Consider the following 25,877-nt stretch of genomic DNA (forward strand, 5'->3'; position numbering starts at 1 on the left):
ATTTACCACAGGTGGACTCCAATGAAGCTGCAGAAACATCTCAAGGATGATCAGGGGAAACAGGATGCACCCGAGTTCAATTTTGAGCTTCATGGCAAAGGCTGTGAATACTTATGTACATGTGCTTTCTCAGTTTTTTTATTTTTAATAAATTTGCAAAAACCTCAAGTAAACTTTTTTCATGTTGTCATTATGGGGTGTTGTGTGTAGAATTCTGAGGAAAAAATGAATTTAATCCATTTTGGAATAAGGCTGTAACATTATAAAATGTGGAAAAAGTGATGTGCTGTGAATACTTTCCGGATGCACTGTATATAGCACATTTTCATACAAATGTAGCTCAAAGTGCTTTACATGATGAAGAAAAGAGAAATAAAAGACCAAGTAAGAATTAGAATGAGACAACACTGATTAACATAGAATAAGAGTAAGGTCCGATGGCCAGGGAGGACAGAAAAAACCAAAAAAAAAGAAAGAAAAACTCCAGATGGCTGGAGAGAAAAAATAAAATCTGCAGGGGTTCCAGGCCATGGGACCGCCCAGTCCCCTCTGGGCTGCCTTCTACCAAACATAAATGAAACAGTCCTCTTTGTATTTAGGGTTCCCTTGGAAGGACTTGATGGTGGTCATGTAGACTTCTGGCTTTTAATCCATCAATGTAGGACATCATGGTGCTTTGATTAGGTAGTGATGGCGCAGATCGCCACCACAGAAAACCAGGAAAAGAAACAGAGTAGGGGTCAGTATGTTATAATGAATTGAATATACAGAGTATCAGGATTAAATGAAGGTGAAGTTATCAGAAAGCCATATTAAAGTAATGTGTTTTTAGCAGGTTTTTTTTTTTTATATATAAAGTGCTCCACCATATCAGCCTGGCGAATTCCTATTAGCAGGCTATTCCAGATTTTAGGTGCATAACAGCAGAAGGCCGCCTCCCTACTTCTTCTAAGTACTCTTAGAATTCTAAGCAGACACTCATTTGAGGATCTGAGGTTACGATTTGGTATATATGGTGTCAGATACTCCGATATATAAGATGGGGCGAAATTATTTTAGGCTTTGTAAAGCATAAGCAGTATTTTAAAGTCGATTCTGAATGACACTGGTAACCAGTGTAGTGACATCAAAACTGGAGAAATGTGCTCAGATTTTCTTTTCCTAGTTAGGATTCTAACAGCCCCATTCTGCACTAGTTGCAAACGATTTTGTGTCTCTTTTGGGTAGTCCGGAGACGAATGTGTTACAGTAATCTAGACGACTGAAAACAAAAGCATGAACTAATTTCTCAGCATCTTTCAATGATATAAGAGGTCTAACTTTTGCTATGTTTCTTAAGTGAACAAATGCTATCCTAGTGGTCTGATTAATGTGTGATTTTAAAATTTAGGTTACAGTCAAGTTACCCCTAAGTTCTTTACCTCCGTCTTGACTTCCTAACATCAAGTTTATTTCTGATACCCTAATTGTCTCCATTATTGCCAATCACTAAGATTTGTTTTCTCTTTATTTAGCTTGAGAAAAATACTATTCATCCAATTAGAAACACAAGTAAGACATTGTGTTAGTGAATTAACAGCGTCTGGGTCATCAGGTGCTATTAATAAATACAGCTGTGTGTCATCAGCATAGCTGTGGTAGCTCACGTTGTGCTTCGAGATAATCTGACCTAATGGAAGCATGTAGATTAAAAAGAGAAGTGGACCCAGGATAGAGCCTTGTGGAACACCATGTAGAATATCATGTGTCTTTGAGATGTGGTTACCACAACTCACAAAGAATTTTCTCCCTGCCAGGTAGGATTCAAACCAATTTAAGACACTGCCAGAGAGGCCCAGTCATTGACTAAGGCGATTTCTAAGAATGTTGTGATCAGCCGTGTCAAATGTGGCACTCGGATCTAAGAGGATGAGAACAGATAAATGGCCTCTGTTTTCATTTACCCGCAAGTCATTTACTACTTTAATGAGTGCAGCTTCTGTGCTGTGAGTTGTTCTAAAACCTGACTGAAATTTATCAAGATACAAAAAGCACAAATCGGTGCAAACGTTGCTTAAAAATATTTTGGGAATTACCGTGTGATCACGTAGGCACAACAGAAAGAAAGGGGTTAGAAGGATGTGCTGATATAGCGCATTGCTGCACCAACATAGGAAAAAAAAAGGCAGTGTGCCCTGTGGTTACTCTCTCAGGTGGGCGTTAGCATATCATAATCTCTTGTACCAATAGTGTGAGTTTTCCTCATTTGACTTCTATGACCGACATTATAAAATATTAGAAATTATACTGTAAAATCAAGTCCCAAATTATCTGCGGGTATATTCGGTATTTCGTGCTTATTTTAACTCTTCATTACTAAATTTAACAAAGATTATATTAAACTGTAATTTTTACTTTTTTATTACAGTTAATATTTAGCAAACGTTAAATGTAATGCATAGATATATCCATCCATCCATTATCCAACCCACTACATCCTAACTACAGGGTCATGGGGGGGTCTGCTGGAGCCAGTCCCAGCCAATACAGGGTGCAAGGCAGGAAACAAACCTTGGGCAGGGCGCCAGCCCTCTGCAGGGCCCACACACACTAGGGACAATTTAGGATTGCCAATGCACCTAACCTGCATGTCTTTGGACTGTGAGAGGAAACCCACACGGGTAGAAAATGCAAACTCCACGCCGGGAGGACCCAGGAAGCGAACTTAACTCCTAACTGCGAGGCAGCAGTGCTACCACTGTGCCACCATGCCACCCACATAGATATATTATAGATATATTTTTAAAGGTAATGTAATTATGTATACACTAATGACCAATAGATTTTGAGTTGCATAACCATAAAATGGAGAGGAAAAAGAGACTGTTAGTAACATTGTGCAATTGATACACCTTGGATGCTCCCACCAACAAACAGATTACCACTGGAACTGGAGGGGGCTGTGTAGTAATTCGGACTGATTCTGTTTCCATTCATAGTTTACAGTTTCCATTAATTGTACTATTCCTGTATGTGTTCATCTGGTTTATGGCTGCTTTTTGATTTGTGTTGCCTAGTGTGTGTTTCTGTACTATCGATTGTCTTACTTTCTTTCATCCTTTTGCTTGTAAAAGTTGCTAGTAACGTTTAAAACCCACACTTGCATCTTGCAGCCCTTTTATACCCAACTCTGAATGGGCAGCTGTGCTATGGCAGCTTTGGCACCGAGGCCATGAATTTCTAAAAATCAATTCCTGTGCAGAATACCTAATAAGTCAGTACAATGCAGAGTGTGAGTCATAGTAGCTTCCCACGCACTTGTGCTGACGGCTGAAATCTGCTTCATTGGGGTACAGAAGGCAAACAGTCTGATGTAAAACGAGGGAGATTTACATTCTCTCAGGTTACTCTGATGCTTTCTAAAAATTGAGTTTTCTAAAATTCTCTGATTTGTATTCTTATAGTCCAGGCACCCCAATAACAAAGCAGTCCCTCCCTCTTTCCATTACCTGTGTTTTATACTGCTTAAGGATGGCCACAGGTGCAAATTATCAAAATAAGAGAGTGATGATGCTGCCTACCTGCTAAGTGAATCCCAAAGCGCGAGGCATAGCACTGCTGACTTACAGATGGTAGCTTCTGTATTGCTTAGAACACTTTTCTGTTTAGATAAGTGTCTGCACTTCAATTCTGTTTCAGGGTAAATACTTGTGGCCAGACGTTATAGTAATACTCCACCCAACAATAGCATTTTTTTGTTATGTCACTCCCATGTAATTTGTGGTGATGGGTGAGAAAAATTTTGAATCTCGTGTTTTCATGCAGAATGGAGAGAAAAAAAATGTGGTGATCAAATCCAATAATGACCAGTGCTGTACAACACTAAACAATGTGAAAAACATCCATGCATGGAAAAAGGAAAACATTCTACATTGCTTGTGTTGCCAGATCAACAAGTCAGGTATCCAGTGGTATACTCAAAATGTGTAAAGAGCGTGAAATCTAAAGCTTCATGTAAATCATTTTTTGAGTTGGAGACCCACCTTAAGTTGTCTTAAGTTGAAAATGTCATTCACATGAGGCTTTAGGTTTCTTTTTTTTTTAATGTGTGCTGATAATTTCCGAGGTAACTGTTTAACAATATTTCAGCAAAAAGTGTTTTGCATGTTTTAAACAACTGGATAACTGCTGTGTATTATACAACACCAGTAACCTGACCTTTTGTTTCACTTTTCTGTGGATGTTTTTCACATCGTTGGTCACTATTGACTTTTATTATATTGTCAAGCTATGGTTCCCCTTCATGAAATGATGTGTTTAAAAATTTTTCTTCGCTGTCACTAGAAACTTCATGGGCTAGGTGGCATGTAGAAAATTTGTTTTGGGTGGAGTATTTCAGTAGAGTTTGCCTCTGTTGGTAACAGCTATAATGTTGCTTGAAAATTCAAATGGTTAATCTTTAAATACAATTTAGATATCAACTGTGCTAAGATTGTTCTCCATTTTTTCAGGTATTTTGCTCTTCTGGGATCTGAAAATTGAGACATTGTTGGAAGGAGCTGTTGACACTTTAGGAAGAAGGCCTTTTTATTTAATTTCTCTGGAGGACAAGTGAATTAAATACACACAAAAAAAAATCTAAGTGGAACATTTGAATTAGAGGCCTAGATTCGTTCTTGGTCATCATAAGCTTCACAAATAATGGAAGAGAGCTGGAATCCTGAATATTTTCTGCCTTGCCAACCAATGCCAACATTTTGGATTTTTTATTTCTTTAATGTATGAAATCCTTCCAACCAACCCATCCACCCACAATTTCTGTACATCTTTATCCTGGAAAGGAGAACACGGAGAACAAAGCCCCTTTACTGTATGGATGTTTAGAAACTTGCGCAAAGCCATTTAGAAGCACTTTACTTTTTTCCTAGACTACTCGGCTTTTACTTCTCATTCTGCTTTGCAGTATAATAGTACACATTGTGATGTGTAAAAGAAAATGATGACAGTAATAAGGAAATGTCAGTGAAAGGCTGCATGCTGTAAAGGGCTTGGAGAAAAGGGAATGAAATATTTATACTTAGAGGCTGGACTTAACTCTTTCCATCCCAAGATGTTTCCGTTTCTGCCCCCTAAAATGTTACTACATTTGTTTTGCACTTTTAAAATGCCATTCAGAACATTATTTTCTTCACAAAACACCCCTCATTTGCTGATGGCAAAATGTAAGGTGAAGTCACTGTTGTAAAGACTACACTTCATCGCTATAGAAGGTGCATAAAAGAGAAGAAATTGAGTTTCATTTCTCCTTTTATGTTTTGTCATCTGTCGTCAGATTTAAGGTACCCTTTTGTTCTAAACATCTTGTCAGGTGACTGTAATATGGGTTTGGTTCATTTGTTAATTTTCCTTGTTAGTGACACAATGACAATGTTTACGTAATTCAGCTAACTACCCAGTGCAAGTGAATGTGAGAAGCCTTTTGTTAGAATGTAACTTTGAGATTCTAGTTTCTATTGCCTGTTGATGCCCTTGACTTTCCTTCCTTCCAATATTAACATTATGACAAGCTCAGTGATCTTTGCATTTATGTTTTTGTTTCTTGTTTGAAAAATAATGTTACTCATTGGCAGTATTTCTTAAATGTCATGCTGCCTTCATGGTGCTGTTTTCTTTTTGTAGCATTATCTTGCCCTTTCATTATTTTTGATTTCTATAGCTCTATAATAGGATCATTTCAGTTTATCGTAATAAAAATCACAGTCCTAGTCATTTTAAAGCTTCTGGACTTTTTCCAGCTCCCTGCGTTTCTCCTTTTACATTCTTTTCAGTCCCCCTAAGTAAAAATACAAAATTAGAATCTGTTTTCAAGTAAACTGCTTACAACTGAATTCCATTTTCATCCAAATTGACTGAATCTTTATTTATTTTTTTTTTTAAAGAATGTGGATTGGAAAGGGTTAAGCATTTCCGCCTCTCAGTAAATGATGTGAACTGTAGTGGCCACGTTTTTCTGTTAGAATCTTGCAGGGGTGTTTTGGGGGTGTAATAAAAAAAAAAAATCACTACAGAGTTTGTCAGAAATGCAAGATGGCCACCACTTTTTAAACCTTTGTTATATTTTTGGTTTATTTCTGTTTGTAAAATACAATCTCATAGAAGTGGCATATTTATTTTATTCACTGTTATGAGTGAACAGTAAAGATTTTTTTAAGATCCATTGATTCTTGTTCATTGTTTTTTTTTTTTTTTATCAGTGTCTGTAGTAGCAGTGTGACCAATATGGAAGGAAAACGCAGCATAATAAACTAAAATCTGAAAATGGAGGAGGAACAGTGAGGCTTGGGTGAGGGACTTTGAGAGAGAGCAGTCAAGAGTGAGAGTGTGTGATGAATGAACAGACTAACCAGCAAAGAGACTGATGAGGTTCTCTTGAGTTATTCCTTGGTGTCAGATGTATAGCAGGAGGAATAAAATACAATATCAATGTTTCCTTTTGCTAACAAATATTTGTAATCAAAAGGCACTTAAATTGTTTTTGCTATCCCATGTGACCCATTGATCAAACCCTGTCTTGCTAGTGCATCTGGTGTTTTTGAGACAGCTTTATACAAACCTGTGAAGTGTTGGCAGTTTGGTTAGTGCAGGAGTGGGTCTCGAATAGAGAGCTTCACTGTTCTCGTCATTGTTTATTATGGTTTCAAGTCCTGATGTATCAGACTGAACTACTGTGAATGTCTGTGGAGGGCTATAAGCTTTATATCTGGCTTGTACTACACGTATTTCAGTTTTGCCAGTAGGATTGTTAACTTGTTGCATATAAAGCAATCTTTGAAACTAGTTGATCAACTTTGCATGCAGTACAAATTGACAATACTTGGCTTTTGAAACAGCAGGTTTGCATGTTTTTGTGACAGAGTATACACTTGAGCATGAAAAGCAGAAAAGTCTAAGAAGTGAATACTTTCTTGAACCCATAGGAAGGTCATTTTTGGACACCTTGGCAGCTGTTAATGGGTAGTCGGTAATCTCCATTCTGTAGTATTAGAATGGAAATGTTCTTGACCCAAGGGAGTTTTCAGTAACAGCTGAATCTTGCACTAGGCTCTTGTGCAATTGCTCAAAGGAAAAGTAATTGATTCCTAATGTTGTGAAAGCAGGCATTTTCAACTTTTTCATTGACTGACCCACCTGAAAAACTTGCCAGTGCCTTGAAGAAGATGGACCAACCATGAGACATGACCAAGATGTGCAACCATATTTAATGAATCGTCATTGGAAAAAGGAGCATTCAGCTTCACAGACAGTGGTACGTCATTTTAAAATCCTAATATACATACATGTCATTAACCAGCAAAAATTAAGATATTAATTTGAAAATACTGAAATTTTTTCCTTCTCTCTTTCAGCTAAATTTTTAAGTTTACAATCTTCTGATGTCAGTTGATATCCATGCAATCTGGGTAAGATGAACTTTTTGGTTTATAACTTTTTATAGTATAATAACACAATCTCTGGACTCCTCTGCTTATTCATTTAAGTTTCACATGAAAAAGAGAATATCTGTTGTATAGTATTGGCTATACTGTTTCATGTGATTTAGTAAAACAGACTTAATTAAAATCATGTTAATTTGTACAAATATTCAAAATTTCTGTATAGATGCTGAACGGCCCAAAATATGTTAACAGGAATAGGCTAAAAACACGACATCTGAAACTTGCAGCTTTGTGCCAGTAGAGGTTTTAGGTTCCCTGTCTCTCGTGATGCTCTGGCTGCATTTCATTTCCAGTACTTTGAATCCTCCTTTCTTACTTTCCGTGTGGTACTGTTTATGCTGACTGAGAAATGATCGGACACAGTCATGAAGCAATTTAAATCCAAGTTAGAATCTTTTATGAAGGTGCTTTTCTTAGTTTTAGATTTGGTCACATGACAAGAAAGGAAGCTCCCATGGTGTTTATCTTTTATAGCAATTAATAGAGAACAATGATATTCTTAACTCGGGAGTGTGGATAATACTTTGAGGGGCAGTAGCTAAAATGCTTTGTCAGCATCAAGACATATGGGTCCACTTTAGATCTCTGCTATACATGGAAGGGAACAGATGATGTCAGATGATACTTGTGGAGTACATATAATACTGGGAGATCATGGGATTTCTATCTCAATGATTAAGTAATAACTTTTGACATAATTAGCTTAAGCAAAATCTGTCTTGGTGTTTTATATACAGTAAAGTGTCTACTGCTGTTACATTTTATTTAATTTATTAAACTGAGGTAATATTTTTAAACATACACTGTATTAATAAACCATACGGAGTAAGCTTTGGGAATTGCACACCAAAATTATGGGTGCCAAATATGTCACGGTGGAGTGCAGTTGTTTGTATTATGTATTTCTTTGTGTGTGTGTGTGTGTGTGTATGTATATGAAAACACACGCATGTTGGTTTGCTTAAATTGTGTGGTGGTGTGAATATTTTACATTTTCTTACTTGACTGCCACCTTTTTCCAAGCTGACTTACAATTATGATACAATTGGTTAAACTTCAATTTTTACTTTTTTGGGCTGTGTGTTCCAGTTGTTACACAGGCATGTCAAGTGACTTGCTCATGGTCGCACACTGTCAGTGGCAGGATTTGAACCCACAACTTCAAGGTTTGAAGTTCAAAGCCTTGGCCTCTATACCACACTGCCTTGCCATAGTTAAGCGAGCAGAAGATGAACTGATCGCCAAAAGACAGTTAAAGATGACACATTTCTATTCAGCAGTTTATGCAAGATTAGTGTATTTTTGCTTTGTTTAGTTGCACAGTGGAAAAAAGGAAAGGAGCACCATGCAAAGGTTCGGCCACCCGAAGATATTTGAGGTCTCAGACCTTCAGTAGCCTATTATGGCTATGGCTTGTTCATCGTTAGGAAACCTCAGGTGATGCAAATTGCAAAGCTGTATAAATTATCTGACTCCTCAAAGCCTTATCCCAACAATCAGCAGCTATTGGCTCCTCTATGCAGCTGCCCAGCACTCTGAAAAATAAAAAATATTGCTGCTCACAAAGCAGGAGAAGGCAATAAGAAGATAGCAAAGTGTTTTCAGGTAGCTGTTTCCTCAGTTTGTAATATTAAGAAAAGGCAGTTAACAGGAATGGAGGAGGTAAAGTTGAGGACTGAAGACCAAAAACACTTTCTGAAGGAATTGCTTTTTTGATTGCTAGAAGGCAAATAAAATTCCCCGGTTTGACTGCAAAAGACCTTCAGGTAGATTTAGCAGACCCTGAAGTGTTGGTGTACTGTTCTATTGTGCAGCAACACCTGAACAAATAGGACCTTTAGGGTAGAGTAAGCAGAAGAGCCTTTCCTGCATCCTAGTCACAAAATTCACAGCTTGAAGTTTGCAAACAAACATCTAAACAAGCCTGATGCATTTTGGAAATGCATCCTGTGGACTGATTTTTGGCCACAATGTGCAAAGGTACATTTGGAGACAAAAGGGTGCAGAATTCCTGGAAAAGAACACCTGTCCAACTATTAAGCATGGGGGCGGATTGATCATGCTTTGGGCTTGTATTGTGGCCAGTGGCGCAGGGAACATTTTATTAGTAGAGGGAAGAATGATTTCAAATAAATAACAGTAAATTTTTTAACCGAACATCACACCATCTTTTTTTAAACTTCGTTTTTTAGAGGATGGTTCCTACAAGAAGATGATACGAAACACACTTCAAATCTACAGTGGAACACTTCATGTGGCACAAGCTGACGGTTTTGCCATGGTCCTCATAGTCCCCTGACCTAAATTTGTGGATGGGTCTCAAAAGAGCAGTGCATACAAGATGTCCCAAAAATCTTGCAGAATTATAAGCCTTTTGCAAGGATGAATTATGAAAATAACACAAGTAAGAAATAAACTCTTTGCTGACTACAAAAAGCATTTACAAGTTGTGATACTTGACAAAAGGGGGTCTTAACTAATATACTGACCATGTCAGGTGCCCAAACACTTGCTTCAGGCCATTTTCATTTTTTTGGCTATTGTGTACCTGTGAATGATGTAATTAAAAATGTAATCTTGCTTAAAATATTAAATAAATGTCATCTTTAACTTTATGTCCTTTGGTGATCAGTTCACAGTAACTGACATTTTAAACAAGGGTGCCCAAACTTTTGCATACCAATGTGTATGTATATAGATATGTGGATGGATATGTGTATATATAGGTTTAAGATTTGAATTCACAATATACTGCATTCAGAAGGGGAGAATATTAATTACTCCTTTCTGAACTCCTAGGATTCGGATGAGGCTACCTGATTGAATATTTTGACCGATTAAGGAATGCTGATTATTTTTCCTTTTTATCCTGTAGAGACCAGTTAAGCAAGATCTAGAAGAAAGCCTTTTTATGATAACGTTTGGCTTAAATTTTTAAATAACAGCATATGTAACCATAAGAAAAAATTAATAGAAACTAGTTTTGAGATAATGGAAATGTAATGCATGCCACACTTTATGTAGTGGAGTGAGTACCTGAAGAGTCTTACTAATTTTAGATGAGCTTATTATTGGGACACTTCCATTCCTGTATGGACAAGTATTTGCTGAAAAGAAACTAGTTGTTACCTAGAGTTTCTCCTTTCTCCCCTCCTTTATTGGACAGATGATAGCCGTATCCCAACTACTCCAGCAATACAGTTTTAAATAAATAAATAAATAAAATAAATAAATGGACCAGTGTGGTTTATAGAAAAGGGAAGCAGTGATGGACGCTACACCGGGCTATGATCTGGTGAGGTGTGGCCAACACTCACCACAGACTCTGGAGGTTCTTTGGATTGTCTCAGGCTGCTGTATAGCCTCTCTTCCAAGTTTACCATTAGTTTGTCTGTTAGATCAGCGGAGATGGTCTGGGGCCCATAGCCCATGTCCTGCAGTTGGGAAAGTGGCAATGGCACAGAACTATTGTCTGATGTTTCACTAATCAAGTTGCCACCATGGTTTCCAGTACCAATAGGGGCCGGCCTGCTGTCCTCAAGGACAGGGAGAGGGTTAAGCCTAAGAACAGAGTCTGGATCTTGCTCTTCTGTGATTGTCCGTCCATTGCTGGTGGAAAGTGGTTGTTCTTCATGTGCTGCCCCAGTGGGCGTCTTTGTCCCTGGGCTGTCACCAACCTCCTCATCGGCAGTACTTACAATGCGTGGAAGCGTGCTGTGGTAACGGGTGTCCAATGGGTAGTTGACACTGTCACCCCTCCTCAGTGGGGTGCGTTGTCTCTCAAAAGAAGGTGGGAACAAGACCCCTGGATCACTGTACTGCTTTGTCCTTTGCCACTGCTTACGCAAGTGAACCCTGGATCGGTGCTTGGTGCGCATCGGTGACTCCAGGTGATCAAACTGGGGGTCATGTCGCAGAAACTCGTGAAACAGGGCATCAGTCTTCTCGTCAATGCTATAGTCCCTGCGGTGGAGATGTGGAGGGTGGTGGTGATCACGGGTGGGAAACATTTGGCCGTAGGGAGACCACACAAGTGGGCCTTCTCCCTCCAATGTACTGCCAGTAGCTTCTTCTAGCTCTTCATCAAAGACGGATTCATCGAAACTTTCACACACTGTCCCCTTCCGCCCAGAGCTGGTAAAGTAACGTCTTTTCTCAGATGCTGTTTTGTCCTTGCTGCCTGTGCTGAAGAGTCGCAGTTCCTCTGGAGCACGGGAGGGAGCCTCTATAGAAGCATAGCCACTGTCCATCTGCAGGAGCTTCCTGTTTCCTGCATCACCATCACTGCTCCGTTCTGAGTCTACACTGTCCTGTTTGGCATTGCCTGTAACACTATCTCTGCCAAAGAACTCCAGCTTTTCACATTCGCTTTCCAAGTCATCCCCAATATCTTGAGATGGGTGCCTGGGTAGGCCACCTCCTAGCGAGCACACACTCTCTCCATCACTTCTTACAGAGTCCCTGTCGTTGTTGCTGCTCTGGTCTGAAGATGCATACAGCTCAAGTGATGCCCGCAGGTTCCAGATGTCACGGTATGTGTTGTGCTGTTCAGAAGTTGCAGATCTGCAGCTAGTCTCATCATCCTCCAATGGCAGTGAGAGGCCACCCACTGCCCCCACCACTTCTGCTGACTCTAACCTGCAAGACAGATGTTCAGACAGGCTTTAGACATTCAGCTGTACACATTCTAGAACGATTCTCGCGCCTGCTTTGGTTTGAGTCAGGGAAACCATGACAATAGGTGATGTACAAATGAAATCCAGTTACCTCCCAAGAGGGGTTGGAGTTTCCTCTGCAGCATGATGGAAAATATGTATGATTGATGTTTGATGAAGTTTCCATCCGTGTACCCTGCTATTTCTCCTCACAGTGATGGAAGCTTATTTCTTCCATCCAATGAGAGGTGGAATAAGTGACCAGAGCATATTTCTCCAGTGCCCCCACAAATGGGAGGGCAGCTGGGTTTAAGAGCCATTACCCCGGTCTCTCACAGGCAGGACGGAACATTTATGAATGTAAAGGGTATTAAAGATACCTGCCGAGGGAGGCGGGTGGAGTGGTGGAGGGTGGTGGCATGACACGGAAGGCCACATCTTCGGTCCGAGCAATGTACTGAATGATGTCCAGGTGGTGAGAAGCATGCTCCTCCTGGTCCATGCTCTCGCTGGCAGCTCTCTGACGCTGGAACTGACGTCTTTTAAGGGAGCCTAAGTAAAAAAATGATGAACTTTAGGAACAACATGTTGGTATTTTATAAGCCATATACGGTATTGATACATTGCAAAACAGGTTTATTGCAATTGCCTATTTTTGTGAGTTCCCCTCATATTACAAGTATACATATACAAAAACTGCAACCGGAAAATCTGTGATGTAAAAGTAGTGGCACTGTTCCTAGGAATGTAGCTCCGTTAACTAAGCCCTGGTAATGGGGTAGCCATGCTAGAGTCCCATTCATTACATTGAAAAGAACTGGCTGCTCCATAAGCATTTGGGTCCAGGATAGAAAAGAGAGGCATATAAACAACTTGTTGACTCAACAAAAAAAGCTTTGAGTCAACAAGTGGTTTATGTGCCTCACGTATTTAACTTGAATGAATAACAGATGCCAAGATTAAAGAAATCATTTTTTATTTTTTGGTCCATAACTCAGACATATCGTTAGTAACAAGCGATTTGAAGATGTGCAAGTGGGTGTGGAGGAAATTGCTTGGAAGGTATTCAGAAATGTTGTTGGGAGTTTTACTTGCAACTACAGATCACCAAACTACATCCAGCTTGATGACAATCTGCTTCAAGCATGCAAAACTATGAAGTGCAACTTGACGCTAAAGTCCTGCAGTCAGTGATAAACACTGTGAAAGATTTCACCAGGGCATAGCAACTACAGAAAAGCAGTATCAGGGCAAGTGAAATCCATCAATGCTGGTTGACTATTATTTCACACTGAAACAAGAAGCAGTAGATGCTGTGTATAAATTAAATTCAGCAAAATATTTTTTGCTCAATTTCACTAATGCAGTGTGTCAGTGATTTAAGTGATTAAACACACTAAATTCAACACAAGCTAATTTCATGTTTGGCCAAGATCCTGTTATACAGCTACTGTAAGCTGAATTTAGATTTGCATTTATCTTGAAGCTGTCTATAATAGTTGCCAAAATATTTTTAGGAAGGCAAAACGCATGGGGGAATTTATCCAATGTTGTATGAGGTAATTGGGACCAGGGTCAGACTTGATAATCAGAAACAAGTTTTATACATAGTTATAACTACTGTATTTTGAAATATGAAGTTTTATAACAAGTAATTCATTTAGGAAATGGTATGTAAATAACTAAACATTTTGAAGAAACAATGTATTGAATTTGTTTTGAACTTTTTACTTGATTTCAGCTATAAATTACACTTTTTTTTCATCAACAGAAATAAACACACAAGCAATTGCATACATAAAAAATGAATCTTGGTAAGGTTTATTTTTTAATAAGTAGAATCTATGTAGGACTACATTCAGACTTTTGTCCATTTCCGCATGTATTTTTTCATCTGATATGCAGACTTTTTCTCCATGGTAACATTTACTCCAGTGCAGGGTGAAGATATAAAATCAGCATCTGCTTGTATTGTGGGGTAATTCTTCATTGCTAAAAATCTGTTGCATTGGGGATGTGGCTGATGTTGAGCTTCTAGAACAATTCTGGTATGGATCATTTTTACAGAGTTGGGGAAAGCAAGTACTGGTATTTGTCACTCTAAACCGGAATGAGCAGTGCAAGGCTGAACCAGTGGAGTTAACAATAAGTCAGGCAAATGAGCACATGTGGAGGTGCATGGAAGGAGACATGCAAGATGGGGGTCATTTTGAGGGTTAGGCTGAATAGTTCTTTTTACTCCAAACAATTAAATCTTGCCAAAAATCATTTTAGTGAGTTTTGAATTTTGCAACTGCAAAATTGAATGCAAAATGAGCTTTTGGAACCACTGTGTTAAACAAAACTTTGCTGTTTTGCTCATCACTAGTTGTACTACATATAATTTTCAAATAAATAATCAGAAATTAATATGTGAAGTGGTTGAAGCAATAATCCAACATTACAGCCTCTGCACTAAAAGCAGTTACTGTAATTTTTGGGGTGGGAATGCAGTGGCACTTGTTTGGGTAATTGATATTCTACTGTGTATTAGCTGTGCTGGACATGAAGAGAAGATGATAGCAGACAGACTATGCACAACTTTATGACCCAGTAACTATTCACCAAGGTTAAACATCACCTACCTCTCATGTCTAAGCTTGAGGCCCTCTGGTTGCTTTCAAATTTCCACTTTTTGATCTTAAAGTAAGGACTAGCACTTTCCAGACTCGCATGGCGACGCAGCTTGGTAAAGAATTGCAGCACTGTTCCAGGAGTAGTACTTGTGGAAGAAGGGGAAGAGGGTCCAGACATCGTGCTTAATCCCTCCTCAGCATAATTGGGACTGCCACCATTGTGTGGGCTGCTACCAAGTGCTTTGATCTGTGGATGAAAAGACTTGGTTATAAGATGATAGGAAATTAAATCACACGCTCTGCTGCGGTAGGGAGAAGAGAAATTCCCAATACACCTGTCCTTTACAAAGGCTGGATTTATGTAAATGTAATTTTACTATGGAGATGGGAAATAAAGTAGCAGCCCATTGGAAGGAAACTACTGAAAACTGATCAGAAACCAATTTAGAATGCTACATTCTAAGACAAATAGTTCTGATATATATATATATATATATATATATATATATATATATATATATATATATATATATATATAAATTTCTTTTGCTGTGTGATGTAAACAGTTCAGTGATAAAAAGCATGGAAAATATGACCACTCTTTACTGTCAGTGACTGAGCTGGGATTTAATATCTGAGCCTGAGAGCAGCAAGGGTAACCACAGTGACGTCATGCTGCCCATATTGTGACAGAAATGCATTTAATTGAGAGCTTTACTAACACAATCTGAATCGCAGAGGGTGCAAGCTTTAGTCAGTTTTCATCATCTTCCCATTGTGGACTGTGCTTGCAATAGGCTGAGCAATTTTGATCACACATCGCTGTCATTTAGAAGCAATCTCCAGCTCCATCTGTGTGTTGTATTTTAAGTGGTATCACTAAATATTTTCATTTGGATGTAAATGTTCATTTGTAATGTTATTTATAGCCCCAGTTTGATATCTTGATACTCTTTTCTATAAATCTGAACTTGTTAATTGAGATCTTCACATGATTTTTATTAAAGGATTATTGTATACTAGGCTGACCTGCCTTTTAAGGCGACTGACTTTTAAGTTGACCACTTCTTAAGGCAATTCAATATGTAGATCAATTTGATATTTTATACAAACTCATTAATTTGGTTATATTGCATTTGAGCGGTATTACTTTAATACTCGTAGTTTCTGTTATTTTTGTGATGAAATTTAAACTTTTTTCTATATTGAGGTCGCCCTTTTGAACCCCCCTGATATTTACTACGCGGTGAGGCATTTGTACTCCAACATTATTTCCAGAGACATAATTTTGTCTGTTTTTCCAGCGCATCGCGCACAAAAGCAAGGGAGCAATGGGAGCACCAGAACTCTGCTCACATCATGTTGCTTCGTACCGCAAGCTGCAAGTAGTAAGTCTGTGATAAGCGGAATACCGCTACGATTTCCACTCACGGGACGGAAGGACAATCCCAACTGCTTTTATATAGTAAGAAAGAAGAAGATATCGCACAGTCTGGAGTAGAAAATCATCTTTTACCTGGAAAAACGAAACTACAAATCCCATCGTGCATTGCAAAATGTACGGGGTGTGTGTGAAACTCCGCACCTGCGTAGCACTCACGGGACGAAAGGACATGTTTCCTTATATGCCATTTTATTTTATCATAACATTTTATTTGTTCATAACTAATTTGGTTCATGAATATCTTGCCATGCCATTGTTTTTTTTTTTTTTTTACTTTTATATTTTTTTTTAAGTTTTTTGTTTGCTTTTATGACTATTTGTCTGTTCCTCTGTAGAGTTTTTCTGCAAGGTCCCACGAGAGATCATTTCAAGTCCCGCGAGACAAGACTTTATGCAAAGAGATTTTGAAAAGTCCTGCCCTCCTCTCAAACATTTACAACCACACCCACGGTATAATCATTTCTCATTCGTGTGAATGATATTGTCAAGCACAGTTCATGTGCTTTCAGCTCCTATAAGTTTACGTTTTCCACATTTAAATTTGTTTATGAAAAGTACTGCTTCATCCTTTGAAGAAGCTTTTCTGGACAGTATTTTTAGACGTACAATCTAATCGTTTCCTTTGATGTGATCCTTTTATGGACAATAATTTTATATGATCAAGATGACACGTCAAAGACTAATAAGTGAAGAAGAAAAGGCAGCATGTCGAAAAGAGGCCTAAAAGTGTTGGAGAGAAGAATTAAAAAAAAAACAATAATAATCTTAGTGCAAATTTTGAAAATAAGGAAAGTAATAATCAGCCTGGAACAAGTGGAATTTAAAACCTAGCAGGTCCAACTGGGGTCAGAAATAAAAGACAAAAAGCAGGTTAGAGATAATAAAAGTACTAAAATTCGAAAGTCAAATGATAGTAAAGATCACATGAACGCCAACAAATGGAAATTATTACTCTGAAATAACGGAACAGAGAAAAGAGATTGAATATATATGGACATAGGTGATATGACAGAAGTATGTAGATATTATTTGGCTTTAAAGTTTAAGTCAGAGACTTGTAGATCGTCTAATTCGTGTTGCCATCAGGGATAAGTATTGTTTCTTCCCGATGAAGAGGCCTATCCGCGAGAATTAAGATTTCTTGTTTGGTGAAAGTGAAGTTGACAAACGCTACAGGCAAAATATCCGAATCTCCAATAATCTTTTTCACATTTGCATCATTCAATGCTCAGAACGTAGATTTACACAATTCAGGACCATATGCAATGAGAATGTGGTCCCGCAAGAATTAAAGCTACTACAAGTTTAATTTCGAAGAAATCACAATTTGGTCCGGTTTATATTATGATCATGAAGCGATGGAACCTAGAATTGAAAGAGTTAAACAATCGGACGTATTAGAAATTCTACAGCCAATAATGGATAAAATTCCATACGTCCAAAAGTATCGCACTTTATATGAAATTTATCTGCAAAACATGGACAAATGTTTTCTTGGATTTCTATATGAATCCGAAAGATCACGCTTGCATATAAAATAAACCAACATGTGACGAATTGTCAGCGATAATAGTTTTCAAAGACAAAGTTGATATTCTAATTTATGCAAAAGGCACAGCACGATTCATCGCAAGCAGCAGACTTGACTAGCATGTAGGGCCCGCACAGGGGTTGGTGAGTGATGCGAGCAGGGAGCAGAACCCCCTAGTATTCAAAAAAAAAAAAAAATAAAAAAAATAAAAATTGTTGAGCGATAATAGTTTCAAGACGGGAGATATCAACGACAGAGTTGATATTCGTGTTTATCCAAAAGCATGGCACGATTCGTCATTTCTGTTTAATAATTCACCTCATTCCGATCCTTTACTCTTTCCTTTTCCCTGATGGTGAAACAGGATGGTCCTACAATATGAAACACGTGAATTCATAAAAATTAACACCCTAACAATATTTCGGGTCAAAATTAGCAATACGTCCCAATGTATTTTACTTCTGTCATCTCAATGTCACAACATTACATTATTAATGTGTATCTAAAAGTCAAAGCTAATAGTCTCTTTTTTATTAAATTGAATCAAGCAAAATTTTGAGTGAAACATATGCAAGGTCTCACTGATCACGTTCAAAATTCAAATATCAATAGTTCCGACAAATTCAAAGTAGGTAAAGAAGTACGTACCATCATTGTATCAAGGCAGTCCAAGAGCATTGCAACAGTTCTATCAAGATGCAATGGCAATATCCCAAACTATTGGTCGGTCAGATGTATTTATTACAATAACTTGCAATCCACAGTGGCCAGAAATCCATTGATTTCTTGAGAACAATGCGACCGGCAACTTCGGCTCTGGATATTCTGACTTTTGTAAGTAGATTGTTTTATCAGAAAGTCTTAGTTTTATTAAAAGAACTGGAATCGGTGCTCGGTCAAATCAGAGCATACATTTACATAATCGAATTTCAAGAACAGTGTTTGCCTCACATGCATTTATTGGTTACTTTGCTCCACATACGTGAGTGGCAGAGACGCAACATGGCGCATAGCACAGGCAGGGGGGTTGCCTTGCGAAGCCCCTAGTGTGTGTGTGTGTGTGTGTGTGTATGTAGCTGTATATGTATCTATATCTGTATGTGTATGTATAGGGCAGGTTTCAGAATGTTGTTAAATGTTATACACCAAAAATCTGCAATATAAAATACACTGTGAAATGCAATGGAGTTTATTTTACTGGTTGTCAAAATCATTGTGAATTCTGTTTCTCATAAAATGCAGTGTGTAAATAACTCAGAGTGGGTACTCGACAGGAAGGGTTTATATATTACAATTATTGACTAACAATTGTTACTGAGTACCTCGGGTAGTTGGGGATTATCCTAATCATAAAGGGTGCCATATCAAGACATTAAATCCATTAAACATTTTATCTCTGTATTGTTCAATTCGCTGCAAATGTTAAAGGCACCATACACAAAGTTTGCATGTATGGGTTATCAAAAACGTTTGGCGATTGTACTCCTAACACAAAAAAGCTAAAGTGAGAGCCAACTAACAGGGTGGTTTACAGCATGAAATGTACTATTCATATAACACATTCAGTGCTAGTTATCTAGTTATTGTGGTCACTTACACAGAGTGTATTTTTTTTATATTAACAAAAAACGATTGAATGCTGATGGTTTAGCTGTGAAACGTATATCAATTAAAGCATGACTGACAAATGTACAGGTGGACAGCTTCGATGATTAACATTTTCAAACAAATTAGTGTTATAGTAGGCTGACGTGTATCAGTTACACACTGGGTACACAGCAGCAACCATCCCTAGATGGTGTGCCAGTCCATTACAGGGCCCACTCTTACACAAGGGTCAATTTAAAAATGCCATTTAACTTAACCTGCACATCTTTGGTAATGTCGGAGAGAAAAACCCATCCAGACCCACTTGCCACTAATTTTAAAGCACACTTGTCAATTTAATAAATTTGCTTTGTTGCATTATGCTGTAGGAAAATGTTAAAACAAATGCTGCTTACCGTGCCGTCATGTGCATCAGACCTGGGCAGGACATGGCTGTGCTTAAAGCTCGTGTCCACTGTTGAGTTGAAGGTGTCTCCAGGGAGGGCTGAACTTGGACTGAGTGACAGGCTAGTCAGGGCCGTTTGTGGTAGTGTGCTGACCAGAGGCTAAAAACGGATATTTAGAAGTAAAGGGATATCAGACTTCAAAGTGTATGGTATCTTTTCATTAGCATTACAGTGTTAGAGCCGTAGATCTTGGTCAAAAAGATGACCAGATCACATCATACCAGACAGACAGACAATTGATTTAATTTGAGTGTATGGCTGGTAGTAGCTAGTGAAACTAAGCAGAAAATGTAGGTGGTACCTGAAATATAGAGAGACTGGACTTGGATGGAGGTCTGGTTGTCATAGCAATGCTGTTCTCACTGGACTCGCATTCATGAATCGTCACGATTTTGAGCGCTGGGGGTGGGATGCTGAAGTGAGTAAGACGTGCATTCTTCAGATGATGAAAGTCTCCCTCTGTCAGGGTGTACCTGCACAGAACACAGAGGTGCTTGGCATTCATTTTCTTCTTGGCATTTAGTGGATCATTGAAAATAGGTGGCAACTGACCTGCGTCCTTTCTCCTGTGCCTTCTTGCTGTGGTCAAAGAGTGATGCCTCATTAAAGGAGACGCGGCGGCCTGTGGAGTAGGCGGATAGGAAGTGCTCATTCTCAACGTTGTGGTAGCTGGAGGATGATGACAGGCAGTCTGAATCATCCACTTTGATTGTGACCTCTGAAGAGTGGAGAAAGAGGTGTCACTTTCAGCCTGCTGACACATTCACATACTGCTTCAATATGTCTTGAGACTATAGCGTGGACTAAAGACCATCTAGTTTAAATTTCTGACTTATTAAGCGGATGGCATCTCAACCGTAACTCAATCTGACTCTTTCTTCCTTAAGCTCTTAAATGTCTGATTTACTACAATAACCTTGAACAAAGTAAATGTGTGAGACAGATCCCTGATCTGTCGATCTCTGCTGTGACACCCGAGAGATTCTGATGACCGCCTTCTCACTACCACAAAGCTTATTGTACTGTGAGGTGTAGTCTGTTTAAGTCTTTCTGAGAAGACCATCTGGCACAGGCTGAAAAGCTACATGTTTCCATTGATACATACACAGTTTATATGTGTGTGTGTGTGTGTATAATTTTTTTTAGTAAGTGTCAATCTGTGTGACACTGCATTTGGACTTTTATGCTCACTCTCTGGTGCTTCTAGCTTTAATTTTCTGTTTCTCTTTGTTCATGTGTACATTACAGGTCTGGTTTGATTATTCTTTAAATTTTGTTACACTTTGGAGTAGTAATCATTATTAAAATGCACTCTAAGAAACAGGTTGTTGATTTATCTACAAATCTATTTTATTTATTTTGCCTTGTGTGCATTTCTGGACCTTCCTCCTTCCTGCATTTATAATAACTATTGTAGGATTTTACTTAGATTTAAGTTTTATGTGAAATGAGTAACAAGTTACAGGTGTTCAGGACTACTAGAGCCCAGGCACCTTTGCTTAGGTTCATATATCGGCATCAAGATATTAAGTGAAACTTTCCACCATTTAGTTTATTTATAATCTAGTACCTCAGTCACTTGGTCACATTGCCTGGCTGTTTGTAAATGAAAGTGTGGGTGAATGTAGACTCTATGAACTGCCATTCCTTTTTGTACATAATATTGTCAGGATCCATAACACTAAAAATTACAGGTTATATAAATACAAGCATGAATAATGAAAACATTTCACTAAATTGTTGCGAGTTGGTCAAAACAACATCATATAGGGAGAGGTGTTCGTTATTTCTTCCAATGTATTTAAAAGTTAAAGCAATAATATCTGGCCGAACATAAGAGTAAAAGAGTGCAGCCTACAGTCAAACTTGGAACATCTGTGACAAAATGTATTTGATAATAGTCAAATTTGACGGCTGCAGATGGTGTGGACCTCATAATGTCAGACTATAGATAACTATGATGGAAAACAAAGCTAACTTCTGATTACATCTTCTAGAACACATAAATGCATTTCTGTGGCCTATACAGAGGAATATCTTGGCATGAGGTACCAGGAAAAGGGCCTGTGTAGTGTAATATGGGATGTTCTACCCATTAAATCCAGGACAGATTGCCGTGTGTACAACAAGAAGCCGTTACTGCAGCTGTTGATTCTCAGAATATCTAAAAACTTGTAGCACAGTTATGGGCACCTTAGTGGCTACAAATTCTTGAGTATGTGCTAAAGTCACAAAAACACTGATGATTAACTTTCGCTTTTTCTGATTTGAATTTTCTATCACGGCTGTGGGTTGTAGGCTTAAGTGTGAGTGATTTTTTTTTTTTTTTTTTGGGGTGGGTGGGTAGCTTACCCTGCACCGGCTGTGAATCCTCCAAGTATGTGGTATTTGTCTTCTCTGGATCATCGCTGGCCCTGACCGAGAATAAGAGAAAACGGAGGCCTTTAATTAGTTAGTTCAACTTAATATATGTACATGTATATTACAATTCTGTTTTAGACTATGGTTCATAATACTATAGTGCTAAATAATGCAAATAGTATTTAACTGAAATGATGAATCACAAACATTTTTAAGTTACACTTAATGTATGTGTCCTGTAGTCAAGAACATTTAATATTTAGTGAGGGACAGAGACTGGTGGACAGGTCCAGTCTGTCCTGGCAGTCGGCCTTCTGTAAAGTCATCTCACAGTGCAGTGTTACCTTACAAACAGTGGCTGTTCTCTCCTCCAACACTACTATTTTATTTTGGGCTGTATATAGTGGGTAGCATTACCTTATGGTGGTACTTCATTTTTGTATTTAATTTGCCAAATATCGGTATGCTATGGTTTGGTTTAATCCAGTTCTGGATCATTTCTGCTTTTTCTTTTTTTTCTTTGAATTTATTTTCTTGGCATCTTCATCACTTTTTCACAACCTGGAAGAAGTGGGCCAGCTGGTGCCTTTTGTTTTGTAAGCTGAAAGATTGCCGGAAAGGTTATGAAACCCAATGTGAACAATCAGCAGAGATACATTGGCTCTATTTCTCCTTTTCCAGAATCCAAATTACCACCCTCCGCTCTCCTGGCAAAAACTAAATAATGGAAAGAGTATCAATACTGGTGAAATTAAAATGATCCTCATTCTACTGTACTAAGAGAATAATGTGAGTCAACCCCGAGCTTTAACAGCAACTATGAGTGTACCCTGTGATGGATTAGCATCCCTCCTGGGTTTGTTCCTGCTTTTTATCCATCAATTAGAAGCAATAGAAAAAAATGTGGAATTTTATAAATATTATACTGTATATATAAAATGTTTACACAAATGTACATAGACATAAATTAGCATTTGTTATAAATTTCCAAATGTGTGTAGATCCATGCAGAATGGTGTGCTATTTGCAAAGTGACAATGGCATGGGTGAAATGTGCACAGAAGATAATTGGCCACATTTAACAAGGTACTGTACATGAACCCTCACCTACCTCTACTTCCAATTCTATTTCAGAATGTGAAAAATCCCTTATTTTTTTATATTAAATCAAAAACCTGCGTAATATCACTAATGCTAATTCACCGTATGCTTATATCACTTTGTCTTCTCTTTCTCCCATCCCACCAGCTCTTTTAGCAGATTCAGTAACTTCTTCCTCCATCTATGACCTAATGTGTAAAAGGAGGTTTTCTGCTGATTTACTGAATTCATCCCCCACCACAGTCCTCAAATCCTTCCTTTCTGTTGTAGTCCTGGCTGTCATTCGTAGAGGATGGATATGAAGGCTGCTTTGAAAATTGTTTCTATAACCCCAACATCAAAAGTCAGGTCTTAATGCCGACAGTCTGAATATTCACTCTCTCTCGCTCTCTCTATCTATCTAGTTTTGCAGTGTTGGTGAGTTGGGAACCGGAATTCCCTAACTTGTAATAACTTGATGCACTTATTTGAGTCTGGCTTCAGGGCACAGCACAGCTGTAAACTGCTCCGCTCCAAGTAGCTAATGTTTTTCTCATGACAGCAGATTATATTAAGCCTTTTAGACTTTAGTGCAGGATTTAAAAAGTCAAAGATGGTATACTGTTGTCCAGAATGGGTGGTAGTCTTGATATTTTTGGCACTGCTCTGTAGTAGTTTTGTCATCTACCTAACTGTCCAGCAAATGTCTTGTCAGTCTTCCAGTTTAACATCAGTCAAACAAGGAGTTCACCACGGCCCTCCCCTTGGTTTTTAGCTTTTCTTTGGTCATTTTGTTCATATTTGCAATGGTTTCTCATTTTTATGCAGATGTCCCATATATTTTGATTGTTAAACTGGATATTTAATGTTGGTATCATAGCTTATCTTGAGTGATGGAATATGGATGTTAAACTGCAACAAAATGTAACTCTTTGGAAACGAAAGCCCAGCTTAAGGAAATTAACTTCTTCTCATCCACTTTAGGTTATTTTATACTTATCATTTGCAGGGAATGTTGGCATAATTTTCGATTCCTCATTTTCTTATTCCACTCACATAAAATTTCATACTATCACCTCCACTATGTCCACTTGTTATCCTTTACTGGTACTGAGAATTTTGTCCATGCTTTCATCACGTCCCACTTTGACTTATTTGACTGTCTCTTGCCAGGTGATTATTTCAATCTGTTGTCTACAATAACTCTGCTACCAGAGTCCATACTCAGACTAGCAGCAGTTATCACCTAACACTTGTTTTGTCTCATTTCCGGCCGGCTGCCAGGCAGGCAGGTATGTAGGTAACTAAGACTGGAGGCATTTTGTTGATGGTGCTGATTTTATTTACTTTGTGTCTCCATTTTAATGTAATGCAGATGGTCAGTGCAACCCTAATGCTATTCTCTCTTTAGGTACTCAGTAAACAGGAAGTCTTGTGTTACATGATTGGAGGGCTTGTCTAGTGATATTTCTTACCTGGAGTACCGACGATCCCACTCACAACACCGACGGCAGATGACCAGCAGTCCAGACAGCAAGACCAGCGTCCCCCCGATGAATATAGAGAGCAGCACTAGAAGTAAGATGTAGCCATCCTGTTTTCCAGGATCCTTTGGCACATCCTATTAAAGAAGGACAGAAACTTTGTCACCTCCTTAATCTTGCAAAATAAAATCCAGGTTTATACTTAAAGCCATAGGTCTGGAAAGCATTTTAATTGCATTACTGATCTGTATTATTTTTCTATTTGTTTCAACTTGACTGTGTTCTATGTAGGTTTCAGTGTCAACTGTTGTCATATTGCAATTTCCTCTTGAGTTGTATAAAACGTCTTAGTGAAGATGTCTGGATTTAATTTAGAGGCATGTCCTTGGGGATGTGCTGTAGACAATACTTTTAATATGCGTCTTTTTAATAATGCTAAAAAAGCTAGTTTAGAGTGGACATTATAGCCATGAAGGACTTTAATTACTAAGGATTAACTAGACTAACATTATAAATAATAGAACACAAGAGGAATTTATAGATCTACAGTATGTCAAAACAACAACCAGAGCAGAAGCCTTTGTCTACAATATACTGTGTATTATTTTGTAGTAATTGGTATAGAATTCAGAGAGGTTATAGGTGGTTGAACCACTGGGATTTAGTGACCACAGTCCAGTCATTTTCAATTTTTTGAAAGAATGGAAATTACAACATTAGAACAATTAAGATGACAACAGGCCATTCAGCCCAGCATGATCTTCAACCCTGTTCATCTAGACCAGGGGTTCGTAACCTTTTGATGACTCCAGACCCCCAATGGATTGTCCAGTAAGGTCCCATACCCCATTTACTTGACTGTCAAAATAATCCTCACCATTACATATTAGTTGCCAGTATGATTTCCAAATATGTCAACAGCTTGAATTTACTGTACTTTAGATATGGACAGCTAGGAAGAGAACATGAAATAAAAATGAAAGTTGTAGTAACACGTGTAAAACTAAATACAAGCATTTGCAGGAAATGACAAATGTGCTTGAAGATTTTATCGCATTCCATTCACATACTACCCAAGTATAAATTAATACATTAAACAAAATAAATACCAGTACCCAGAGAGTGTGTCCCATACTCCAGCATTTGGTGATACCCCCGGTTAAGAACTCCTTGATCTA

At 38.2% G+C, this 25,877-nt stretch overlaps 2 protein-coding genes and 1 long non-coding RNA gene across 4 annotated transcripts in view; 2 read left to right on the forward strand and 1 right to left on the reverse strand.

Moving 5' to 3' along the window:
* stk11 (serine/threonine kinase 11) overlaps positions 1 to 5,899 on the forward strand; it is a 93,620-nt gene extending 87,721 nt beyond the window's left edge. Inside the window, exon 11 of the mRNA XM_039766660.1 lies at positions 4,491 to 5,899. The gene's annotated coding sequence lies outside the window, so the exon portion shown is untranslated. The remainder of the gene's footprint in view (positions 1 to 4,490) is intronic.
* A 112-nt stretch (positions 5,900 to 6,011) lies between these two features.
* On the forward strand, positions 6,012 to 24,711 carry LOC120537607. The gene is made up of 3 exons (XR_005635354.1): positions 6,012 to 7,285; positions 7,386 to 7,439; positions 24,627 to 24,711. It is a non-coding gene; the product is annotated as an uncharacterized LOC120537607 (long non-coding RNA).
* Positions 10,611 to 25,877, reverse strand: part of cbarpb (CACN subunit beta associated regulatory protein b) — a 35,653-nt gene continuing 20,386 nt past the window's right edge. For both annotated transcript variants that reach the window (XM_039766659.1, XM_039766658.1), the window contains exons 3-10: positions 24,691 to 24,836; positions 22,127 to 22,188; positions 20,327 to 20,492; positions 20,076 to 20,247; positions 19,724 to 19,873; positions 14,755 to 14,992; positions 12,511 to 12,682; positions 10,611 to 12,113 (exon numbers count right to left, since the gene is read on the reverse strand). In XM_039766659.1, coding sequence (XP_039622593.1) covers positions 10,751 to 12,113; positions 12,511 to 12,682; positions 14,755 to 14,992; positions 19,724 to 19,873; positions 20,076 to 20,247; positions 20,327 to 20,492; positions 22,127 to 22,188; positions 24,691 to 24,836 — 2,469 coding nt within the window. In that variant the 3' untranslated portion in view covers positions 10,611 to 10,750. The remainder of the gene's footprint in view (positions 12,114 to 12,510; positions 12,683 to 14,754; positions 14,993 to 19,723; positions 19,874 to 20,075; positions 20,248 to 20,326; positions 20,493 to 22,126; positions 22,189 to 24,690; positions 24,837 to 25,877) is intronic.

This window comes from Polypterus senegalus, chromosome 10 (genome assembly GCF_016835505.1).
Source record: "Polypterus senegalus isolate Bchr_013 chromosome 10, ASM1683550v1, whole genome shotgun sequence".
Classification (NCBI taxonomy): Eukaryota; Metazoa; Chordata; class Cladistia; order Polypteriformes; family Polypteridae; genus Polypterus; species Polypterus senegalus.